The sequence below is a fragment of the Pteropus alecto genome, unplaced genomic scaffold (genome assembly GCF_000325575.1).
Source record: "Pteropus alecto unplaced genomic scaffold, ASM32557v1 scaffold76, whole genome shotgun sequence".
Taxonomy (NCBI): domain Eukaryota; kingdom Metazoa; phylum Chordata; class Mammalia; order Chiroptera; family Pteropodidae; genus Pteropus; species Pteropus alecto.
Window position 1 is genome coordinate 27,800,302 of NW_006443138.1, and position 18,998 is coordinate 27,819,299.

Consider the following 18,998-nt stretch of genomic DNA (forward strand, 5'->3'; position numbering starts at 1 on the left):
AAGCTGTCCCCCTTGGTGGCTGCCACTAGCCTGCCAGCTGCCACTACTTCCCAGCAGGCGCCAATGCCTCTGTCAGCTATATAGAATGGGCTGCTTCAAGCTGGGTGGGACTCTGGTTCCTACACCCTGTGCCCAACTTAGAATAGAGAGGCTGCTGGTGGGGTGGTGGAGACACAGAGGCTAAAAGCCGAGATCATTCCACTTTCTTCCTAAAAACAAATTCATCAGAAGCCCCTACTTCTCTTCTCCTTCTGCTTCTGCCATTAGCTGAAACACTGTCCAGCAATGACTGAGCAGGAAGGAGAGGGCACTGTGGGGGACCTGGTGGGATCCTTGGGCTCAGGCCGGGGGTAAAGAGGGCAGTGAATGAAGCTTGAATTCGATCCTTTCCATAAACCAGGTGCAAATCATGTCACTGCAATGACAGAACTGGGCCAGCCAGAGCCAAGAGAGTTAACGGCCCCATTAGTCTGGGGACCCTTTGAAGAGGTCATGAACCGTTTCTGCCACACTGTCAAACTATTGTGAATAGCTCATGGATCCAACCCTAATTGGGGTTTAGAGAAAGTTAGGGACCAGAAATTGAATTCAACATGCTCTCCCTGTATTGCCAACCAGTAAAATAAAAAGGCTGAGTCCTCTCAAGAATTAGGGTCTCTCGACAGAGATAAATAAATATCTTGAGAATATATTGGGATTGCAAGAATTCAGTGGGGGAGTTAGGGTGAGAGGAAGAAGGCAAAGGGCAAGGCCCTTCCTGATGCCATTACATCACAGAACATGGGCTCGTCTTGCACCCAAGTCACAAATGCTCTGGCCGATGGGCGAGGCTAGGTCCCAGAACTCTCCAGCTCCTGGAAGAAAAATCTCCAAGCAACAGCCTCTACCCACCAGACCCAGCTAGAGACCATTGTGCACCCTTGCTTTACCAGTTCCCACTCTCCTCTGCACAAACGGAAACCAAGGGAAAATGGGGAGTGCCCCAGGTGTGTCCCAGCAGCTCTCGGCTACCAGGCAGTCTGGCAGTCTCTAGGGCCACAAGGGAGAAATTCCAGCTCAACCAGAGAGCCTGGCTTGAGTGTGTCCTGTGGAGTGTTGCTATTCTTTTTGTTAGGTTAAAGAGGCACAATAGTCCATCTCCACAGTTGTCATCAAACTCAGCAAAATGAGATAGCTAAATCGATAGCCTCCCAATCTTTACTGAATGCTTTAACAAGGGACCATTGCCTTGCCAATATTTTCGTACCCTAAATCACATTCATTTCATCTGACTTCCCTCTTGCTTCTGTGGATTACTGAGTGCTGCTATGAGCCAGCTCAGAGCAAAACTGAGGCATGGGAGAAGCTTGCCCACCGAGCCCACCCGCAGATCTCCTTTAGATAGCTCACTCTCCCAATACATCATCTCCCCCTTCCAGATCGCTCCCCTGTGACCCAGCTTTCAGCCGTGGGGGTGAGGGAGAGGGGACAGAGGGGCAGGTGCTTTTCCTTGGGGACCCCTGAGGAAAGTGATTTGATCACTTTCTTGCCAAGCACATACCCCAGTCTGGGAACAAGCTGGATGTCTTTACATACATGCTTTTATTTAATCCTCACAGCAAATCTGTAAATAGGTACTAGCGTCATTTTGCAGATGATGAAACCAAGTTCAATGACTACACAAGACTCACGTGGACACCAGCTGCAGAGTGGGACTTTACCCAGGCCCTCCAAATCCCAAACCAGCGTTCTTCCCACCCAGGCCTGGTACATCTCGAACAGTCAAAGTCCAGGCACAGTGACAGCCGATAACATAGTTGTTGCCAGAAGAAACCTAGATAATGCCCGTGAAAGCATTTTTTTCAAGCTGTGATGCTCAATACAAACAAAAGGAGAGATGTGATTACATCCTGCTGGTCTCTGCCCATCTCCTGCCCATGAGCACTGAGCCCAGAAAACACATTCATGCTCTATTTGGAGCAAACAATTAGTTATCTATCTGTCCAGAATGAGGGACATCATGTCGGATGAATGACAAGGATGCTCCTTCTCCCTACAATAAGTCTAATAAGTCACCAAGATTTGTCAGTTCTCCTGGGTGTCTCTCAAATCTGTTTTTTTTTTTTCTCCTCCATCCCACTGGCACTTTCCTGTGGGCTCCATCGTCTCTCACCTAAACACTGAAGCAGCCTCTTCCCGATGTCCCTGCACCTACCTTGTCCCCTCCAACCATTCTCCGCTCCACAGCCAGAGTGATGGTTCTCACGGCAGGTTCGAGCTGGCCACCCTGGGCTTCAGGCCTGTCAGCAGCTTCCACTGCTCTGAGCTTAAAGCTCAGGTTCTTTGACCCAGTTTACCAGCTTGCAATCTGGTGACTGCCGTTCTCTCCAGACACCCCCTTCACCCTCTGTGCACCAGCCCCCCAAAATATCAACAAGTCACACTTCCTTCCACTTTTTGCCAGGCTAACTCCTCCTGTCTTCAGCTCTCAGCTTCGACATCGCCTCCTCTGGAGGGTCTCACCCTCCCTGAGTTGAGGTCAGTGCCTCTCCCACCCAGTGCCATCGCTGTCATGGCACTGAGCTGCAATCCCATTTACTCCCGGCGAGCACAGGGATTGGGTGTGGGCTGTTCACCACTGTATTCAAGCTGCTTGGCACAAGTTAGTCTTCGAGAAGTCTTTGAGTGATAGATTTCGTATCTCTCTGCAAGCCCCAAGTGGGCTGTTTCGAGGGAGTTCTCGAACGTGTACCAGATCTGTTCTGCTGTGGCTCACAACCCATCCTTTTTCACTTACCTTCTGCTGAGCGCTGGTGGGAGGCTGCTCTCTCACCATGTCACACAAGAATGGGGGAGCAAGGGAAGGGACCCCAGGGTCATCTCAGTCAGTCTATCCCATGGGCCTAAGAAGGTACTAGGCTAGTCATTAGAAGTCCCCAGGAAAAATAAGATGCCTAGCTCTATCCTCACACGGACATCACACGGACATCTCCTCTCCTGCCCAGCCAGGGTGGCCTGCCTTTCACAGCTCAGCTCATCTGACCGGAGCCCAGTGCTAACAGAGCAGTCGGTGTGTTCCAGGGCCCTGAGAGCCAATGGATTTCACTCCGTCCCCCAGAAGCAGACAGCACAGGGACTTGGGGGCACTCCCGCAAGTGTGTCCACAGGCTGGGGGGTAGGAGTAAGAGCAAGAAGGGGCAGAGAGGAAGTGGCTTCCACTCACATTCCTACGAAATGCTTGGTCCTTGGAAGATGGAAGGTCACCCGTCCCTCAGCCATGACCAACTCCTGACCCCACAGTCACAAGGTACCCTCTGGTAAATCTCCTTGGGAAGGCTTTCAGGGATGCCATTCCAGCTGGACCTTTGACAAAGGGTCAACTCAGACTCCTCAGTCCTCAGCAAATCCCAGGAGGCTTTGAGACACAGCAGCTGCAGGAGGGGGCCCCAAAAGTTGATGCTCTGGAACAATGTCGTGACAAGCTGGCTTTTCCCTTGAGGAAGAGGCAGGCAGCCAGACCTCCATGCATGGAGAGGTTTACAGATGCCCCTCCTGCTACCATCACACCCACCCTGCAGACTCACCCTTCATTCCCACCCCAAACTCCTAGCTCGATACATGAGGTACAGCGATGGTCCAGGGCAAGATGACATCTGAGCTTCTCTCACCTGCAACTTGTCACTGTGCCTACGGCAGCCGAGGAAAACACACAAACCAGAATCCCAACCAAGGAAGTTGCGGGGGGCTTCTCCAAGGAAGTTGCAGTGAGGTGGCAAAACCAGTGGGCTCACATGGTTTTCAGTGCCCTCCTCCTTCCTTGCTGGCCATCTCATACTGACTTGGTGAAATCATCTTAGAGCCACCTCAGGGAGAACAGCCCAGGCAAGTCACACATTGCAAGGTCCCCTTACTCCTGGAAGAGGTATCAGGCTCAAATGAACCCCGGGAATATCAAAGGGACTGGAGAGAGACTGTACCCAAAACTGACAGTCCCTGCCCCCACAGAAAGCCATGAATGACTCAATGTTTGCCCCCTCCCCCAGCACACTATGGGCCTAGCCCACGAGAATGGTGGTCGGTGACAAGAGACAAACACACAGATGGGAGCTGGCCTCTTATGCAGAGCGCTTGGGCCATGTGGACTAGGCCCTGACCAAACCTGCATCGGGTCACCAGGCAAAGAGGGTGTTAGGATTCTTCAGGCTCCCACAGAGGGACCCCACACACACCTAGAACATCTGTAATCTGGGTCCGAGAAAGGGAGGCAAGGTCCTGACTGTGGGATGTATCTTGGACGAAGGGTACAACCGGGGCCTGATCCCCTCTGATCCCTCACATCAACCATGACATGAAATAAGTCACAGTCATGGCAGAACAAACATGCCACAAAGAGACAGCCTGCTTGTGCTTTTGACACATTATCAGTTTTTATTTAGAAACATGCTAAAAACATGGTGTTCAATAAAGCCAGGACCAGGATGAAGGAAATGCAGAAACGGCATTGCAAGCAGAAAAGTGCATTTGAAACCAACAGGCGTGCCCCTCTGCTCTCCCGTGCCGCCCCAGGGCTAGGCAGGGTGTGGGCACGGGCCGCAAGGCCACGCCCCCGGAGTGCCCATTCATGGCAGGGAGGCTAGGCCCCACCCTGGACTACTGCCTCACTGCGGGGAGCAGAGGGAAATGGAAGGACGGGAACACACAAGGCCAGACTCGATGGGCCGAGGGACAAAGAGCGGACCCCACGCGCCTGGCCCCAGCTCCTGTCCTGTGCCAGGTCCCTGCTAGTTAGCACCTCCACCAGTGGGTGGGCAGGGGGCTAGAGAGCCGGGGACAGTCATTTCCATCCATCTGCACTGCTCTTTGGCCACTAAAGCAAGGAGGGATGGCCACCTAGTTCCGAGTCAGACCAGAATGTCTGCATGAGCGTCTTGGGTGGGCTCAGGGCTCAGCAGCTTTTCCAGAGAGCCCGAGATGCAGGCCCATGGCCCCTGGGAGAGGGGGTAGAAATGCTCCGTATAGGGGTGCAGGTGAAGGTTTGTGCCCCAACACCTGCCGCAGCACCCCCAGGAGCCGTTCTCAGCTCTTGCTCACCCACCTTCCCTACAAGATGGCTGCAGAGACAGCCACGGCAGGCAGTCCCTTGAAGCTGTCTACGGGGCCTTCTGAGTCAAGTCTGTAAGCTGCCTGCATGAGATCTGATTCAACTAACTCTGACTTTGGTGAGGAAAGCCACGAGTGAGGCCTTCTGTGCGATGTGGGGACCACTTAGCAGGCCAGGCAAGGGGCTTGGAAGAGCACCGCCTCTCTGTGCACGGCGCCCTTCCCAGTGCATACTCCACCAAATGACAGAACATCCAAGTACAGGGTGAGGCGAGAACGCAGTCTGGGAGACTGGCAGTAGGACTGAGGACTGTGGCAAGGATTCCAGGGCCAGAGGATGCCCTGAAGCTCCAGAAACAAGATTGTCAGGGAGGCTACACACTCCCCAAGGTGCTAGGCTTCTGCTGTTGATTTTAACAAAAATTAAAAATTGCATTGATAGGCATAAACAAACTGACCCCACCCCCACCCCCAGCATAAACTCATTATGCACCAGGTCCCACTGTGCGACTTGAATGCTTGTTTGCTGAGTATCTCTCTGCAGTGGCATGTTGGCCATCTGCTCTGAGCTCTGTAGATGGGGGTTCCTGGGGAGGCGGCTGAAGTTCCTTACCAGGAAAACAGGCCAGAGGACCCAGAAGGCAGTTTTGCTTAAATGTGTGCTTGCCCACCCTTCACCCAAGACCCCACCTTCCCAGCTTTCCCATCAGCACCAGCACCCCGGTTTCAGGGAGGTGGTTCTACTCTGCCCAACTCACTGAGACCACTCTACTCTCTACTTGCCATCCTCCAAAAATGTGAATCTTGAGCTCACCAAAAGTTCTGTACTGCTGGTCCTGACTGCACTGCACTTAAGGTGAGTGGAGGAGCTGCTGGCCGGGTGGCTGGGTCTCAGTTCTTAGAACAGACAGGTGGAGGCTGGAAAGAAGACGTGGGCCCAGTGGGAAACCAAGGTGTCGACCCAAATGGTGTAGGAAAAAGGCAGCTGACCTCATGCGTGGCCCCACCTGAGGCAGTGCACTGGCTCCTAGCTAGCTAGTGGAAAACCTTTTCAAGCTCCATCCTGTGGATTCTCGACTTTTTCCTTTAACTGCAAAATGCTAGCTTAGACCAGCGTAAGTTCTGGTGGGATGCCCGATGCAGCAGAACGCCCCAGTTGCCAGCTCGTCTCCCAGGCCCTGACTCAGGCTGCTTTTGTCCCGAGGCTACTTAACAAAATCCAGTCTTCAAAAACCTTTTCTCAATTTTCTGTACTTTGCCTTGGGGTAATGGAGGACATGATCACCACCTACCCTACCATCAGTGAGCCCAGAGGAAGGAGATGAGGGTCCTGGGACCAGAATGGACATCTCTCCCTCCCTCCCAACAGGGAATCAGCAGCCCAGTGAGTTGGGCTGGAATGATCATGGGCACCATTTCCACTTGCCCCTCTTGACTGTCGCAGGCCCTCTGCCACTGTCTGAGCAGCAAAATGTAAGGACTGCTTCCCCTTCCAGAAGCAATGTGAGAAAGTGAGCAGCATCTGAACTAGAGAGGTATGTGTCCAAGAGTTTCTAGCAGGACTGTCTGTGAAATCACTGGAGTTTGCAGAACCTGTTGCGGGATGGCCCGCATGGGGTGGAGGGGGAGCCTCCCTTGCCAGCAGAGGGCAGGAGGAAGGAGGAAGGGAAAAAAGAAAGCTGCTCATCAGTGAAGTGTAAGGACCCACGTCGGCTCTAGCCGGCTCTAGCCACGTTCCTGGCGAAGCCCTTCACCATCCCCCCAGGACTCCCACTGCTCTGGCCTCTTACACCAGCATCAGCAAACACATCGCCCCTGTGCAGGACCCTCTTCCACGTCGCTTTACGCTCCTCCGTTTCACCTCCTCTTCCAGGCTCCTGTGCCATAGATGCCAGGCCAGAGAGAGCAGTCCTGGCCAGGCCCTCCTCTCAGCTCATTCTGAATGCAGCCTGGTGCATCTCTCCTGAGAGCCTCCTGAGTGTTGCACAGTGGTTTGTCCTGATTGAAAACGGATGGACGTCCTCTCTCCCCACCCATCTCCCACCCTCAGAAAAGAAAAAAAAAAAAAAAAAATCAAACCGTTACAGAAATCAACGCAGTAAAAAGTTATAAATCAGAAAGCTAACCCTAAACTTATCTGAGATAATATTCCTGAATAATCGTAATCAGAGTAAAATAAAATAAAAAAGTTACACTGTAAGGTATAAAAAGCCTGGGCAAGATGCTCCCTGGGGACTTGGCCGGAGGCGGTCTCGCCCGCTCGCCCACAGGGTGGCCTCCGCTGGGCAGTCTCTCCACCAGGAGGGAGCACTCTGCTGCACCCCACGCGGGGCCAGTGTCAGTGTGAAGAACAGCGGGGGGTAGACACGCATCGGTGCTCAGGCCTCCTCGAGCATGTCCCCTGGCCCGCCCTGTCTTCTTTGGCAAATACACAGATGCAGGAATCCAGGCACCCCCAGCATCCCAAGGTCCCCGCACCTCCTCCTCCCAGACCCTCCACCCCTAGAAGGCTGAGGCGGGTGGGTGGGGAGGGTAGCTGGGGGAGGTGGGGGCAGGGGTCAGCAGTCTGGAGTGCGGGCAGGCAACACAAAGCTCAGATCTCCTTCCCTGGCACAGTGTCCACGTGGGGGCTGGGGCTCCCGCCAGCCGCTCAGGCATCGTACTTTTTACCAGTCCGGTGGACGTGCTGGAAGAGGGTCATGGAGAAGGCCATGCCTAGAATCTGAAAGATAGGAGGAAAGGGCCTTAGATGGAAGCGTCAGCAGTCTGGAGTGCGGGCAGGCAACACAAAGCTCAGATCTCCTTCCCTGGCACAGTGTCCACGTGGGGGCTGGGGCTCCCGCCAGCCGCTCAGGCATCGTACTTTTTACCAGTCCGGTGGACGTGCTGGAAGAGGGTCATGGAGAAGGCCATGCCTAGAATCTGAAAGATAGGAGGAAAGGGCCTTAGATGGAAGCTCCATGGCTGGGTCCTGACGTGGGTCACCTAGAACAAGTGGTATAACACTCTGTACTTGAAAAACACTGGTGGGATGAAGACAGAGGTAAACGAGGAGGGTGCCCAGTGACCAGCTCAGCCCCTCAGAGCCGTCTGTAGGGAATGTCATCGAACCTCCCCGAGGCGCGTTAACCCGCCTGTTCCAGAGTGCCTTGGTGAGGCCTGAATGCACGAAGGACCAGACCCTAAATGATGGCTAACAAGGAAGTGAGGAGGAGGAGAGGAAGGTGGCGGGAACACGAAAAACCATGCTCTGAGTCATTTCCGTTCAGTTCTGGAATACACGATATGGAATCTTTAGGACATTAACGCTCATTTGTGTTCCCTCAGCGCCTTAATCCTGAAAGGGGGTGGTAACCCAGAGCAGCGCAGGAGACAGGAGGAAGCCAGCCTGTGGCCTCGCAGTCACCACAGATAGTGTGCTATGGGCACAGGCCACAAGCAGGTGACCAGGGGACACTGCATGCCTCTCATAGCTCTCGCCTTTAAGGTTTAGGCATAAATGGAGGAGACCATGTCTGGTGAGCCTGGCTCCAGTGTTCTAGTCCAGGTCCAGGTCTGAGCACAGGCAGACCTGAGAGGAGCCCTATTCTTGGTACTAAATAGAATCTTGCTCTCGATGAGCTTACCTCACATCTGAGCGCTGTGAAAATGACAGTGGCCTCATCTGCTAAGTTTGCAGGCACTCGGATAAATCAGACATAATCAGGCCCCTAAGCCCAAGAGTGTAGGGTAAGAACGATAACTTCATGCAGGATGTCGACCATCTTCACATGGACCAACCAGTCAAGTTCAAGTGCTCTGTGAGGAATCAGGCACTGAAGACTCCTGCTCACCAGAGACAGGAGCCATATATAAGGGAGCACAGGAGGGCACCCAGGAAATGCTCGACAGAAAGGTCAGGTCATGGGGGGGCTCTTGCTCCCAGCCAGCTGTGTCAGCCTCATCTTTGAGACAGAAGGCAGGAAGCCCCGCCTCTTCCCTCTCCATCACCTATGCTAGGCCTTCAAAAGAACAACCGGCATAGAGTGCTGGCTAATTACAGCTAACATTTACCGAGCACTTCCGTGTGCCTGGTACTGCTCTATACACTATGTTAGGTGTATTAGACTCACTACATGCTAAGAAGTGGCACAATGATCATGCCCATTATACTGAAGTGGGCATTAAGGCACAGAAGCTAAGCAATGTACCCAGGTCACACAAATCTAGATGGTGAAGCCAGGACTAACACCTGTGGAGTCTGGCCCATGAGCCCAGGCTCACAATCATTACTGCAGACTCGGGTTTCATTCAGTTCAGTCATAAGTGTGAACATCCCTGTGGAGCAAGGACAGGTGTGTTCACCGGCAAACTCATACAGGGGCTCCACGCAATGCCAGCACCAGGCCCAAGGCTCAGACGGGATGCGAGGAAACTGCCTTGTGGTGCCTGCAGGGTTGTTGGGACAGGCATCGAAAGAGAGGCCTCAGGTCAGAACAGAGCAGGAAGGTGCATGGACGTCAGGCTGCCTGGGTCAGTGATTTAACTTCCGGGTGTCTGTTTTTCTCCAGCTGGGGTGCAGCAAGGCTCAGATGGCCCTCTTACCTGCATGATAAGGATGCACATCCCCACCGTGCCAAGCACATGCTTGTTGTCATCAAACCACATCTTCACCTTTTCATAGCAACCCTAGGGAGTGAGGACCACGAGGTTAAGGGCCTGGTATGATGATGACTGCCTGCTCTGGCCCAGCCCCACCCACTTTCCCCTTCAGTCCCGTCCCTGCTCCTTCCTCTGTCCCTCCCCGATCCTCAGCCTAGTCCTCCTGCCTTTGAGCAGGTTCTGCCTCGCACAGGGGTCCACCTACGAAGCCCTAATGTGCAGCCTCAGACCCCATTCAACCTCCCACCCCCCGACACACCCAACTGGGGGTCCAGGCTCCCCATTTTCCACCTACTTTTTGGCTTCAGTCCTGTGTGCCCCACTCCACTCCCACATTAAGCCAACTCCTTGGTGTCCCAGGACCCCTCCCTCCCTTATAGATGTCCCCTCACCAGACCGCCCACCACACAGGCTGCTGGCAGGAGAACCCGGGGGAAGCAGCCTCGGGCCTCACCGTTCTCCAGAGTGGGGTGGTGGTGTTGCGCCCGCAGCCCTGGGAGTTCTCCATGCAGCAGCGGTCGGGGACCGTGTCCTCGCCCAGCACCGGGTACCAGTCTGTGTAGTCAGTGACGCCACAGCAGTGCATCTGTGGGTGGGGATGCACAGGGTCAGACACGTCACTGCCTGCCAACCTTCTCTGGGCCTTCCCCTGCCCAGACCAACCCCGCCCCACAAAGCAGCCACCCTGGAGCTGAGCAGAGGAGACAAAGGCTTTCTTCCTGCCCCTTCCTTTGGCCTCAGCTGGGCCCACAGGAGAAGTAAGTGATAACCTTCCTGGAGGCCAGAGCAGGGAGACGGGTACGCTGTCTGCCCCTCGGAGCTGGGCACTGCACTCCGGGCAGGGGTGCTCAGCCCTCCAATTCCTGGCTCTGTGCTTGATGGATTGCCTCAAGCTGGCTGCCGGCCCCTCCCCAGGCCTCAGCATGGGACCTGCAGCTGCACTGATTTGTTTGCTTTTGGAATCAAAGCCTCCTTGCCTGAGCCACGACCAGGGAGGCACGTCTGTTACTAAAACAAATTCTGTCACTCATTCCAAATCTTCAGAAAAGGACTTGGACGGTCTGTCCTTTTCGATTATCCCTCCTTCCCAGTTCCCTGTGCCACTTAGCCACTGACATGGCTCCCCCAGGCCTGTTTACTCCTGCTTCCAGGTCCTGTTTATCCTCCTTCACTCACCTCCTGCCCCTCTCCAGCTGTAACCCAGCGTATGGCATCTGACCCAGCAGCTCTCAGTTAAAATCCAGACAGCACAGGAGCCCAATTCAGTCACCTGGGTGGAGTCTGAGGCCCAGGCCGCCACCTCTCCTCCCAGCCTGGCCCAGCCCCCACTGTGTCCAGTTGGCAGAGCTCCCCCACCCCCTCACCTCGGCCTGGATGATGTTCCAGGCGTTCTTAAGCCCCAAGTTGTTCTCTGTGTTGTACAGCAGCAGGCCTTCTTTCAGGTCCTTCTTGGCATTCTCGTTCACCTGCCAGGTTGCGGCAGACAGACAGGATGGTTGGAACCAGGCTGCGACCTGCTCAGATCAGCTAGGACTTCTGGCCAACACTCTTCCAGACTGGGGGAGAGCCCTGGGGCTGGGCTCTGCTGGCTCAGTGGGGGCGGGTGCTAGGGACAGGGTAGGTTCATGCTCCCAGCTTCAGTCTGTACCGACTCCCGGGAGAGCTAAACTCTTCAGCAGGGCTGTAACACTCAGAGACAGAGAGACCGGCCACACACGCAGGCCACTCTGCCACCCCACGCACATCTTCTCCTATGATGCCCTTGTCAAAATACACCCTGGGACCAGAGGGTGGCAGATTAGTCATTGCGATCTCAGGTCCACCTCTCACTGGCAAGTACTTTATCCTCTCTTGCCTCTGCTTTATCCATCATATGTTGGACTAGTACTATCTACCTCTGGGACGGTAGTGAGAATTAAAGGAAACAATTCTTATAAAGGGGCAAGAACGGGGCTGACACAGAGAGATTTCTCAATGTTGTTATTTCCTCTCTTTCATAAATGCTAAAGAATTATTGTTTCTAATCCTAATAACGACTGTACCTTTCAGTGTGGCCTGGGCAAGTACTTCAAGAATCCCAGGAGCAGATGGCGGCACAGTTACCTGTGTACTCAGCACAGTGCGCCGAGAGAGCTTGCTAAAGCCCTAAGACTGAGCGCCCGGCCACTCATTCTTGGTAGCGTCAATAAGAAGTTCTCCAACTTGATTGGGAACTATCCGGTCTGGCAAGGGATCACCCCACCACCCTCTTGAACCCCGTAGTGCAGCCTAGGAGCAGCCACTCTATCCCCAGAGCGCTGTGGGAATGGAAGTGTAGCTACATCCCGCCGTTAGCCCCACTTGTGGTATCACTTGCAAAGTTCCTCCACGTTTCCTGTGTGTTATCCTCAGATCACCCAGTCCAACCACGTATGGAGGTCTGAATCCCTTTTCTAAGTGGTTAACACGAGTATGCTTGAATGCACCCAGCGACGGGGAGCTCACTAGTCCACTGCATCCATGGGTAATTTAGAGGACTCCACTTCCTAAGCCTACACAAGGTAATAAACCAACCCAAACTCGCTTTCCCCACGCTGCCCCCACCAAAATCTTTCATCTGGGCCTCTCCTAGTTCTCCTGGTTCCACTCTCCTCTCCTCACGGGTACTACCTGTCAGCGCCTTTCCTCTGGCTTGCCCGGCTTGACCCAGCCCCAAAGGCAATGAAATTCCATACGCCCCTCCCTTCCTGTAAGGCTTACCTTGTCCATGTAGACAAAGAAGAGGATAAGTAAGATCAGCTCTGCTAAGAGGATGATCAACAGGACGATGAAAAACTAGAAAGAAAAGGCGTGGGCAGATGGTGATGGTCATGGCCAGGGATGGGGTACAAACAAGGAAGGCAGGGAGGCAGGGGACAGAGAGCACCTAGACAGGGCTTCCCAGGTATGGGAGAGGCCACCTACTGCTGAGGAAACCCAGACAGGTGGAGGAGGGGGATAAAGTAGATGGCCAATCGAGGAGTGAGAAGGATAACTAGGGAAGGGCTGGCCAATAAGGAGGAAGAGGGGTGTGGTTGGGCAAAAAACATTCTAGAAGCAATTTCCCTGGGCTCAGTCAGCTAATGTGCCCAGGCCTTGCCTGTCTCTGTGGCCCAAAATGCAGGGTGACCCAGAGTTCAGAGGGTTGGTTGGGGATATGGGGGTCCAACTTACACTGAGGAGGAGGCACTTGTTTTCCTTGATGGCCCCCAGGCAGCCGAGGAAGCCCGTCACCATGACAATGGTGCCTATGGCGATGACTAGATTGGCTGCAGACAGCGAGGGGAAGCTGGGGGAGAAGGTAGCGAAGTTGCCTTGGGACACCGAGAGCCAAATGCCCACTCCAAGCAGCCCACAGCCACAGAGCTGGAGAGAAAAGAAAGCCTGTTAGGCCGGCATTGCTCTTGCATTCCTCGCCATGGGACTCGAAAGACTCCGTGTCCCTACCAACCCTGAGACCCAGAACTGGGCTACTAGTCAGACATGGTCACAGCCTAAAATGATGACACATCCCTTCAGTCTCCTCGTGTCTCAACCTCCCCATCTCGCAAATGGGGTTACATTAGCTTCACAGACTCCATAGTCGCTCTGAGGAGCAAGTTAATTAAGGTGCAAGCAAAATCATGTGCCATATATCGCAGGTCCTAGGTATATATGAGTGGTTGCTCTTACTCCCCTTGGTGGAAGAGAGGCTCTGCCATTCGGGAAGGAGCCTGTGGGGTAGGGTGCACGGTGGTCAGGGAAAGCAAGTAAGGACTTGTCTCTGGGGTTGAGAAGAGAATCTCGGAGTCCACTTTCTCAAGCCAGACCTTCCAGCAATCGTGACCTGTTGCCCTGACCAGAAGGGCCATTGGCCCACTGTTCTCAGGAGCCTGATGAAAAAATTTCCCAGGTGGAAAAACAAAAGGACTCATTGGGCTTGTTGAGAAGCTGGCTGAGGGGCTGGCCATATGTAGGACGTAGGAGCCCATCACTGCCTTCGCCATCCATCCAGTAAGACAGCAACCAGCACTATGGGCCCCAAAGGCCGACTCTTCTCAACAGCACCCCTGGGGCCACCGACGCCACTAGCTTTATCAAGGAAGCTTCAGTTTCATTGGCTGCAGATCTCCACATCTGCTGTAGTTTATACTCGATAAAGCTGACACCCGCCTCCTCCGGCAGTTCAGAGGAAGTTTGCTGAGTCTGAGGAGCCAATCGATCAGTTAACCAATATTTATTGAGAACCTACAGCATGCAGGATCCTGTGCCAGAAAAGCTACCACCACTTTAGAGACCTGCCTTCCTCAGGCCTCCGCTTGGGCTGGAGGGGAGCAATAAGAAAGCAGCATCTATCCTCGGCGGTACACACTGGTGCCAAGTAAACGGAAGAGGAGTTCAGAGGCAGCAGTCACTGTCCCGGTCCGAGATGCCAGTTGGAGGAGGCAATCCCTCAGGGACGGGTGCACTTGGGGCAGGGTGAAATAACAGACGTGAGGGCTGGGGAGGCACAGACATGGATCTGACGCCCGGCTTCCGCATGTCCTGGTTGTGTGACCTTGCAAACCCCTTTTATGCCGAATGACAATAATAGCACCTTCCTCTGTATTGCTGTGAGAATTTAAGTGGAAGCAAGCATGAGAAGTAGGTGGCCAGTACCAGGTACTAGTTTCTGAAAGGCATTTACTGAGAAGTTCCTAAGGGCCGGGGTCTGTGCTGTGACCCCCAAGAGGCAAGCACATCCCTGCTCTCCAGCTGGTCTCACTCAGAGAGGAGACACAGATGTACCCGTGAAGACGGGCAGCCCGCAACCCAAACTGAGCCCCTACTTAATAAGTGCCAGGCCCTTTCTGAGTGCTGGGGAGATGGTAAACAACACCAGTCAAGGCCCTGCCCTCATGAAGAGGGAATTCCCACACAGGACACAGATGCTACATAAGCAAACATACAGAATTTCAGGTTCTGGTTTGTGCTGGGAGGAGAAATAAAAATGGATGAGGAGTTAGAAAGGAACGGGACAGAGTGGTCAGGGAAGGCCTCTTGCGAACGTGGCATTTGAGTAGGAACCCAAATCAAGAGGGGAAGTGAGCCATACAAACATCTGGGGGAAGAATGTTCTAGGTAGAGGGAACAGCAAGTACATACAAAAGCTGTGAGGTGGGAATGAGCCTAGACAGCCACAGAGGAGCAAGGTGTCCATGTGGCTACAACAGAGCGAAGGTGACAAGTCGTAGGGGACCAGTAGGTGGGGTGGCAGGAGACAGAATCTCACAGGCTTTGAGAGGGAAAATGTGGGTGCTGTTCTTTCTTAGTGGGATGGGAAGCCTCTGGAGCTGGAGAGTGACACGATTTAAGTTTTCAGGAGATTACTCTGGCTATACTCAGAGAACAGACCGTCAGAGGGCAAAGAGGGAGCCGGGAGAGAAATCAGGAGGCTACTGTCGTGATCGGGCTGTGGGCGATCTACACCAGGGAGTGACTGAGGAGTGGTGAGAAATGGTCCGACTTGAGATGTATTTGGAAGGTAGATTAACAAGGCTTGCTGGGATTTAACGAATGAGTAGGATTTTGATAAACGGGGAAACAAAGGTGGTCCAGACTGGGCATAACAAAAGAAGTGGGGATATTCCCATGTATTACTAAACCAGACTGTCCAAGGAGCTGTAGGGGGATGGGAGTTAGGTGAGTGGAGCAGCTGCCTGGGTCCCCCACACTGTGGTGAGGCGTTATGCACCTCTTATACTCTGCAGCAGCCCAGGTGTGAGAAGGGCAAGACCCCCAAGGTGTAGGCACACTCAGGCCCAGATCATCCACCCAATGGGGCGTCTCTAAGCTTTGATGCGGGAAGCAACCCCTGCAACCACTAGGTGGCGCTCCACACCAGGTCACAAGCTCCAAGTTTGCAAGTGAGACACTGAAACTCATCCAACTTGTCACTGACTTTCTTCAGTCTGGTCAGTTTCTATGCTGCCGTCTCAATTTTTCTCTCATTAATCATACCAAGAACATTCATGATCTACACATTAAAAATTTATGGCTCTCACAGCCAGACCCTGGAATGAATGACAGGAAAACCTGCTGCTGCAGGCTCACTCGCGGCAGGTAGAGGAGCCTGCTAAATAGAGCTGGCCTTGGACCCCTGATGCTGCGGGACATCCCCACCATCCTGCAGTTTGAGACATCAGGACTTTCCCAAGAGAGCACAGCTTTCCCCAGAAGCCAGTTCTCATTGGGAGTAGGCCTGGTTGGGGTCCCCTCTGTGCCTCCATTCTCCATTTTCCTCCTCAGGGTAATTGATGAGTCCAAGGAGCCTCCATCTGGGAAAACCTCAACATTTCAGAAGCTCCCGGGAGCTGGTTGTTTCTCCTAGTCTTGCTTTTCTGACATCACACTGCATGTATCCTGATCTGGTCTGCAAGCTTCCCAAAGACCCACCAGGTTAAGAGAAATGAGCTGTGGTCCTGTCCCCTATCTGCTTCCCTCCTCACTTCCTGTTGGAGGAACCACAGTGCCCCAGGCTAGATCCCCGGTGAGAAGTGCTGGCTCCAGGTGGGGCAACCCCACCAACAGTCTGTACCTAAGCCCGGGGGTGGAGTGGGGGGAGCGGGGGAAGAAGGCATCATGCACAATGTTTGCTAAGTGAATGAGGCCACTACAGGGGCTACTGCACACCCCACTGCCACTCTTCCATATCCTCAGGGGTCTCTGCTGTGGTAGACAAGGTGTTTCCAACTCAGATGACCCAGAACCAGCAGGGCCTCCAGGCAGGAAGAAAGTACAAACATCAGGTCCTAAAATTACAGATAAGGACACTGAGACGGGTCAGGGGGCTGTCACACTGCCAGGACAGGACCAGAACCTGGTTCCCTGGAGTATGGTGCAGAGCCCCTTCCTAGGAGACTGTGAGTGTGTGCTGAGTCCCAGCCAAGAGGCAAAATGCACCGAGACCCCGGCCTCAGCCTGTCTCATGCCCAGACCCCAGCCATGTTCCCCTCCCCGCCTCTGGCCTCTGTTTTTCAGCTCAGCCTGTATCGAGCTACCTGAATCCTTTTTCTAAAATGCTTCTTTCATCATGCTGCTCCCCTATGTGACCTTAAGATTCTTTAGCTCTCTGAGGCCCTATTTCCTTTAGAATGTGGGATTTGGACTAGAAAATTTCTAAGGTCTCTTCCAACACAAGTTTAGCCAAGACTGAGACACGGTGTTCTCATCTCCTAGCCCAGCGGTTCTCAACCAGAAGCAATTTTGCTCCCCTGGAGACATCTGCCAATGTCTGGAGACATTTCTGGTTGACACAACTTGGGGAGGGGAGTGCTACTGGTGTCTTAGTGAGTAGCCATCAGGGGTGCTGCTAAACATCCAACAGAGTGTAGGTCAGCCTCCCCTCCCACGATGGAAAACCACCCAGCCCCAAATGTTACTGGAGGCTGAGGAACCCTGCCCTAGCCCCGTCCCATGCCAGGTGTCCTCCCTCTGGCTCTCAACTCCCTGAGGAGGCACCGCCAGAGGAAGAACCTGGTGTGTTCCCTCCAAGGGTGGCTCTGAGAGGGCTGACACAACATGAGAGGGGAAAAGCACTGAGAAGACTCTATTCAGGGAGTTGGTGAGGGCTGGGGCAGGAGCAGGTAAGAGGCCAATGTCTGGAGTATGGGCGGGAGGAAAGATGAGAGCAGAAAGGTTTGCTGGGAAGAGGGGCAAGAAGACAGAAAGCCAATCTCTGAAGGCAGAGCAGGGTGTAGGGAGAGGGTGAGGTAAGAAGGGGAGAGAGGAGGAGCAGGGAGGGGAGCTGCCCCATGCGGAGAGTGCCAAGCACAGGGAGGAGGCGAGGCCTGCAGTGGCACAGCCAAAGATCAGTGCCGGAGAGCTTAGCTGCTGGCATTCAGGAAAATAATTCTCTTCCAAAACCAGAGAGCTATCTCAGCTGAGATGACCATGCTATAGTCAGCCCAAGGCAGGAAGAGACCAGGCGAGGCAGGGTGACTCAGGAGGCCAGGACCCAGCCCATGCTAGCATCAGCTGACCCAAGGTCACCAGCCTGGCCTGGTCATCAACCCTCTCTAAGCAGGGGTTGGCCCATGGACCAGCTTGACTATCAAGCCTCCCCTGCCCCTCACCCCTCCCCTTAAAACCCAGGGCATTCCTAAATATTTTCAGTTCAGGGGTCCAAATAAATCCATGTCAAAACTTGAGAAAACAAGTTCCTACTCTTGCTTTTGCCCATGGCCTTGATCTTTATGAGGGCTGGGATTTGGGTCTACTTTGTTTAATACTAAATATCCAGAGGCAGGAACAGCGCCTCACCCTTGGCAATGACTTTGGGCTCTTCTGTCTGGGTCACTTCAGAGGGCCATCTCAGGACCACCCTATCACCCTTAGGCCCATCCACCAGATGCACAGCAAATAAGCTGAGGCCCAGTGGGGCTGTAGCCATATAGTGACAAGCACTCCAGATTCACCTCATTTATGAAGCCTGTTGTAATTAGCCAACATCCCCAGGGAATTTTTCGTCATCTTCAGTTTGAACCATATTGATTTGTAGTTTTAATATATGCTTCTGCCATGCATCCTTATGATTTTTCACACACGCATCCCATTTCTTCGGTGGTAAAGCCCGTAATTTCCCCTTTAAACCAATCTCCCTCCTGAGCTTCAACCCCGACTTGCACACTGCTTAGAGCTCAGGAACAGCCACTTCCAGTGTCCCCTCAACATCCTCTCCCCTGTGTGACCTCCTGTACCAGGGCTGGACCCAGGGCTGAGCATATCAGGGACCTGCCCAGGCTTCTGTGTAGACTGCTGCCCACCTTCACCAAAACACCAGCACTTCTAGGGCCAGGTTCATGTCTCATCAATTTCTCTTCTACAGTAGGATCCAGAACATGCTATATAAATATTTGTTGGATGCATCAATGGATGGATGGATGGATGGATGGATGGATAGGAGGGTTCGGGAGGGGCGGGCAGGGCCTGAGCAAGCCACAGACTAGCAACAGGACCCGATCCAAACACACAAATGTACTTGAAAAAGAACCTGCCCTCTTCCCCACTCCTAGAACCCCCAGTGCCCCAAGTAACTCCCAACTCACCCCCACTTTGGCCTCTCATTTGCTTGTAAGTCCCCTGTTCCACCTGCCCCAGCCCCGCTCAGGGCCCATCACATCCTCTGGCTATTTCCATGCTGCTGCCTCATGTGTCTCTGCAGAGCCTGTCCACCCAGCTCCTGGCCCCCCACCCACCCTCATCTCCTCTTTGCTTTGCAGGAGCATTTCGAACACCAGGTC

The 18,998-nt window shown here is 53.6% G+C and overlaps 1 protein-coding gene across 1 annotated transcript in view; it reads right to left on the reverse strand.

The window, feature by feature from the left end:
* Nucleotides 1-7,842: 7,842 nt before the first annotated feature.
* Nucleotides 7,843-18,998, reverse strand: part of TSPAN9 (tetraspanin 9) — a 185,930-nt gene continuing 174,774 nt past the window's right edge. The window contains exons 3-8 of the mRNA XM_006923853.2: nt 12,913-13,104; nt 12,460-12,534; nt 11,085-11,186; nt 10,175-10,306; nt 9,664-9,747; nt 7,843-8,001 (exon numbers count right to left, since the gene is read on the reverse strand). Coding sequence (XP_006923915.2) covers nt 7,930-8,001; nt 9,664-9,747; nt 10,175-10,306; nt 11,085-11,186; nt 12,460-12,534; nt 12,913-13,104 — 657 coding nt within the window. The 3' untranslated portion in view covers nt 7,843-7,929. The remainder of the gene's footprint in view (nt 8,002-9,663; nt 9,748-10,174; nt 10,307-11,084; nt 11,187-12,459; nt 12,535-12,912; nt 13,105-18,998) is intronic.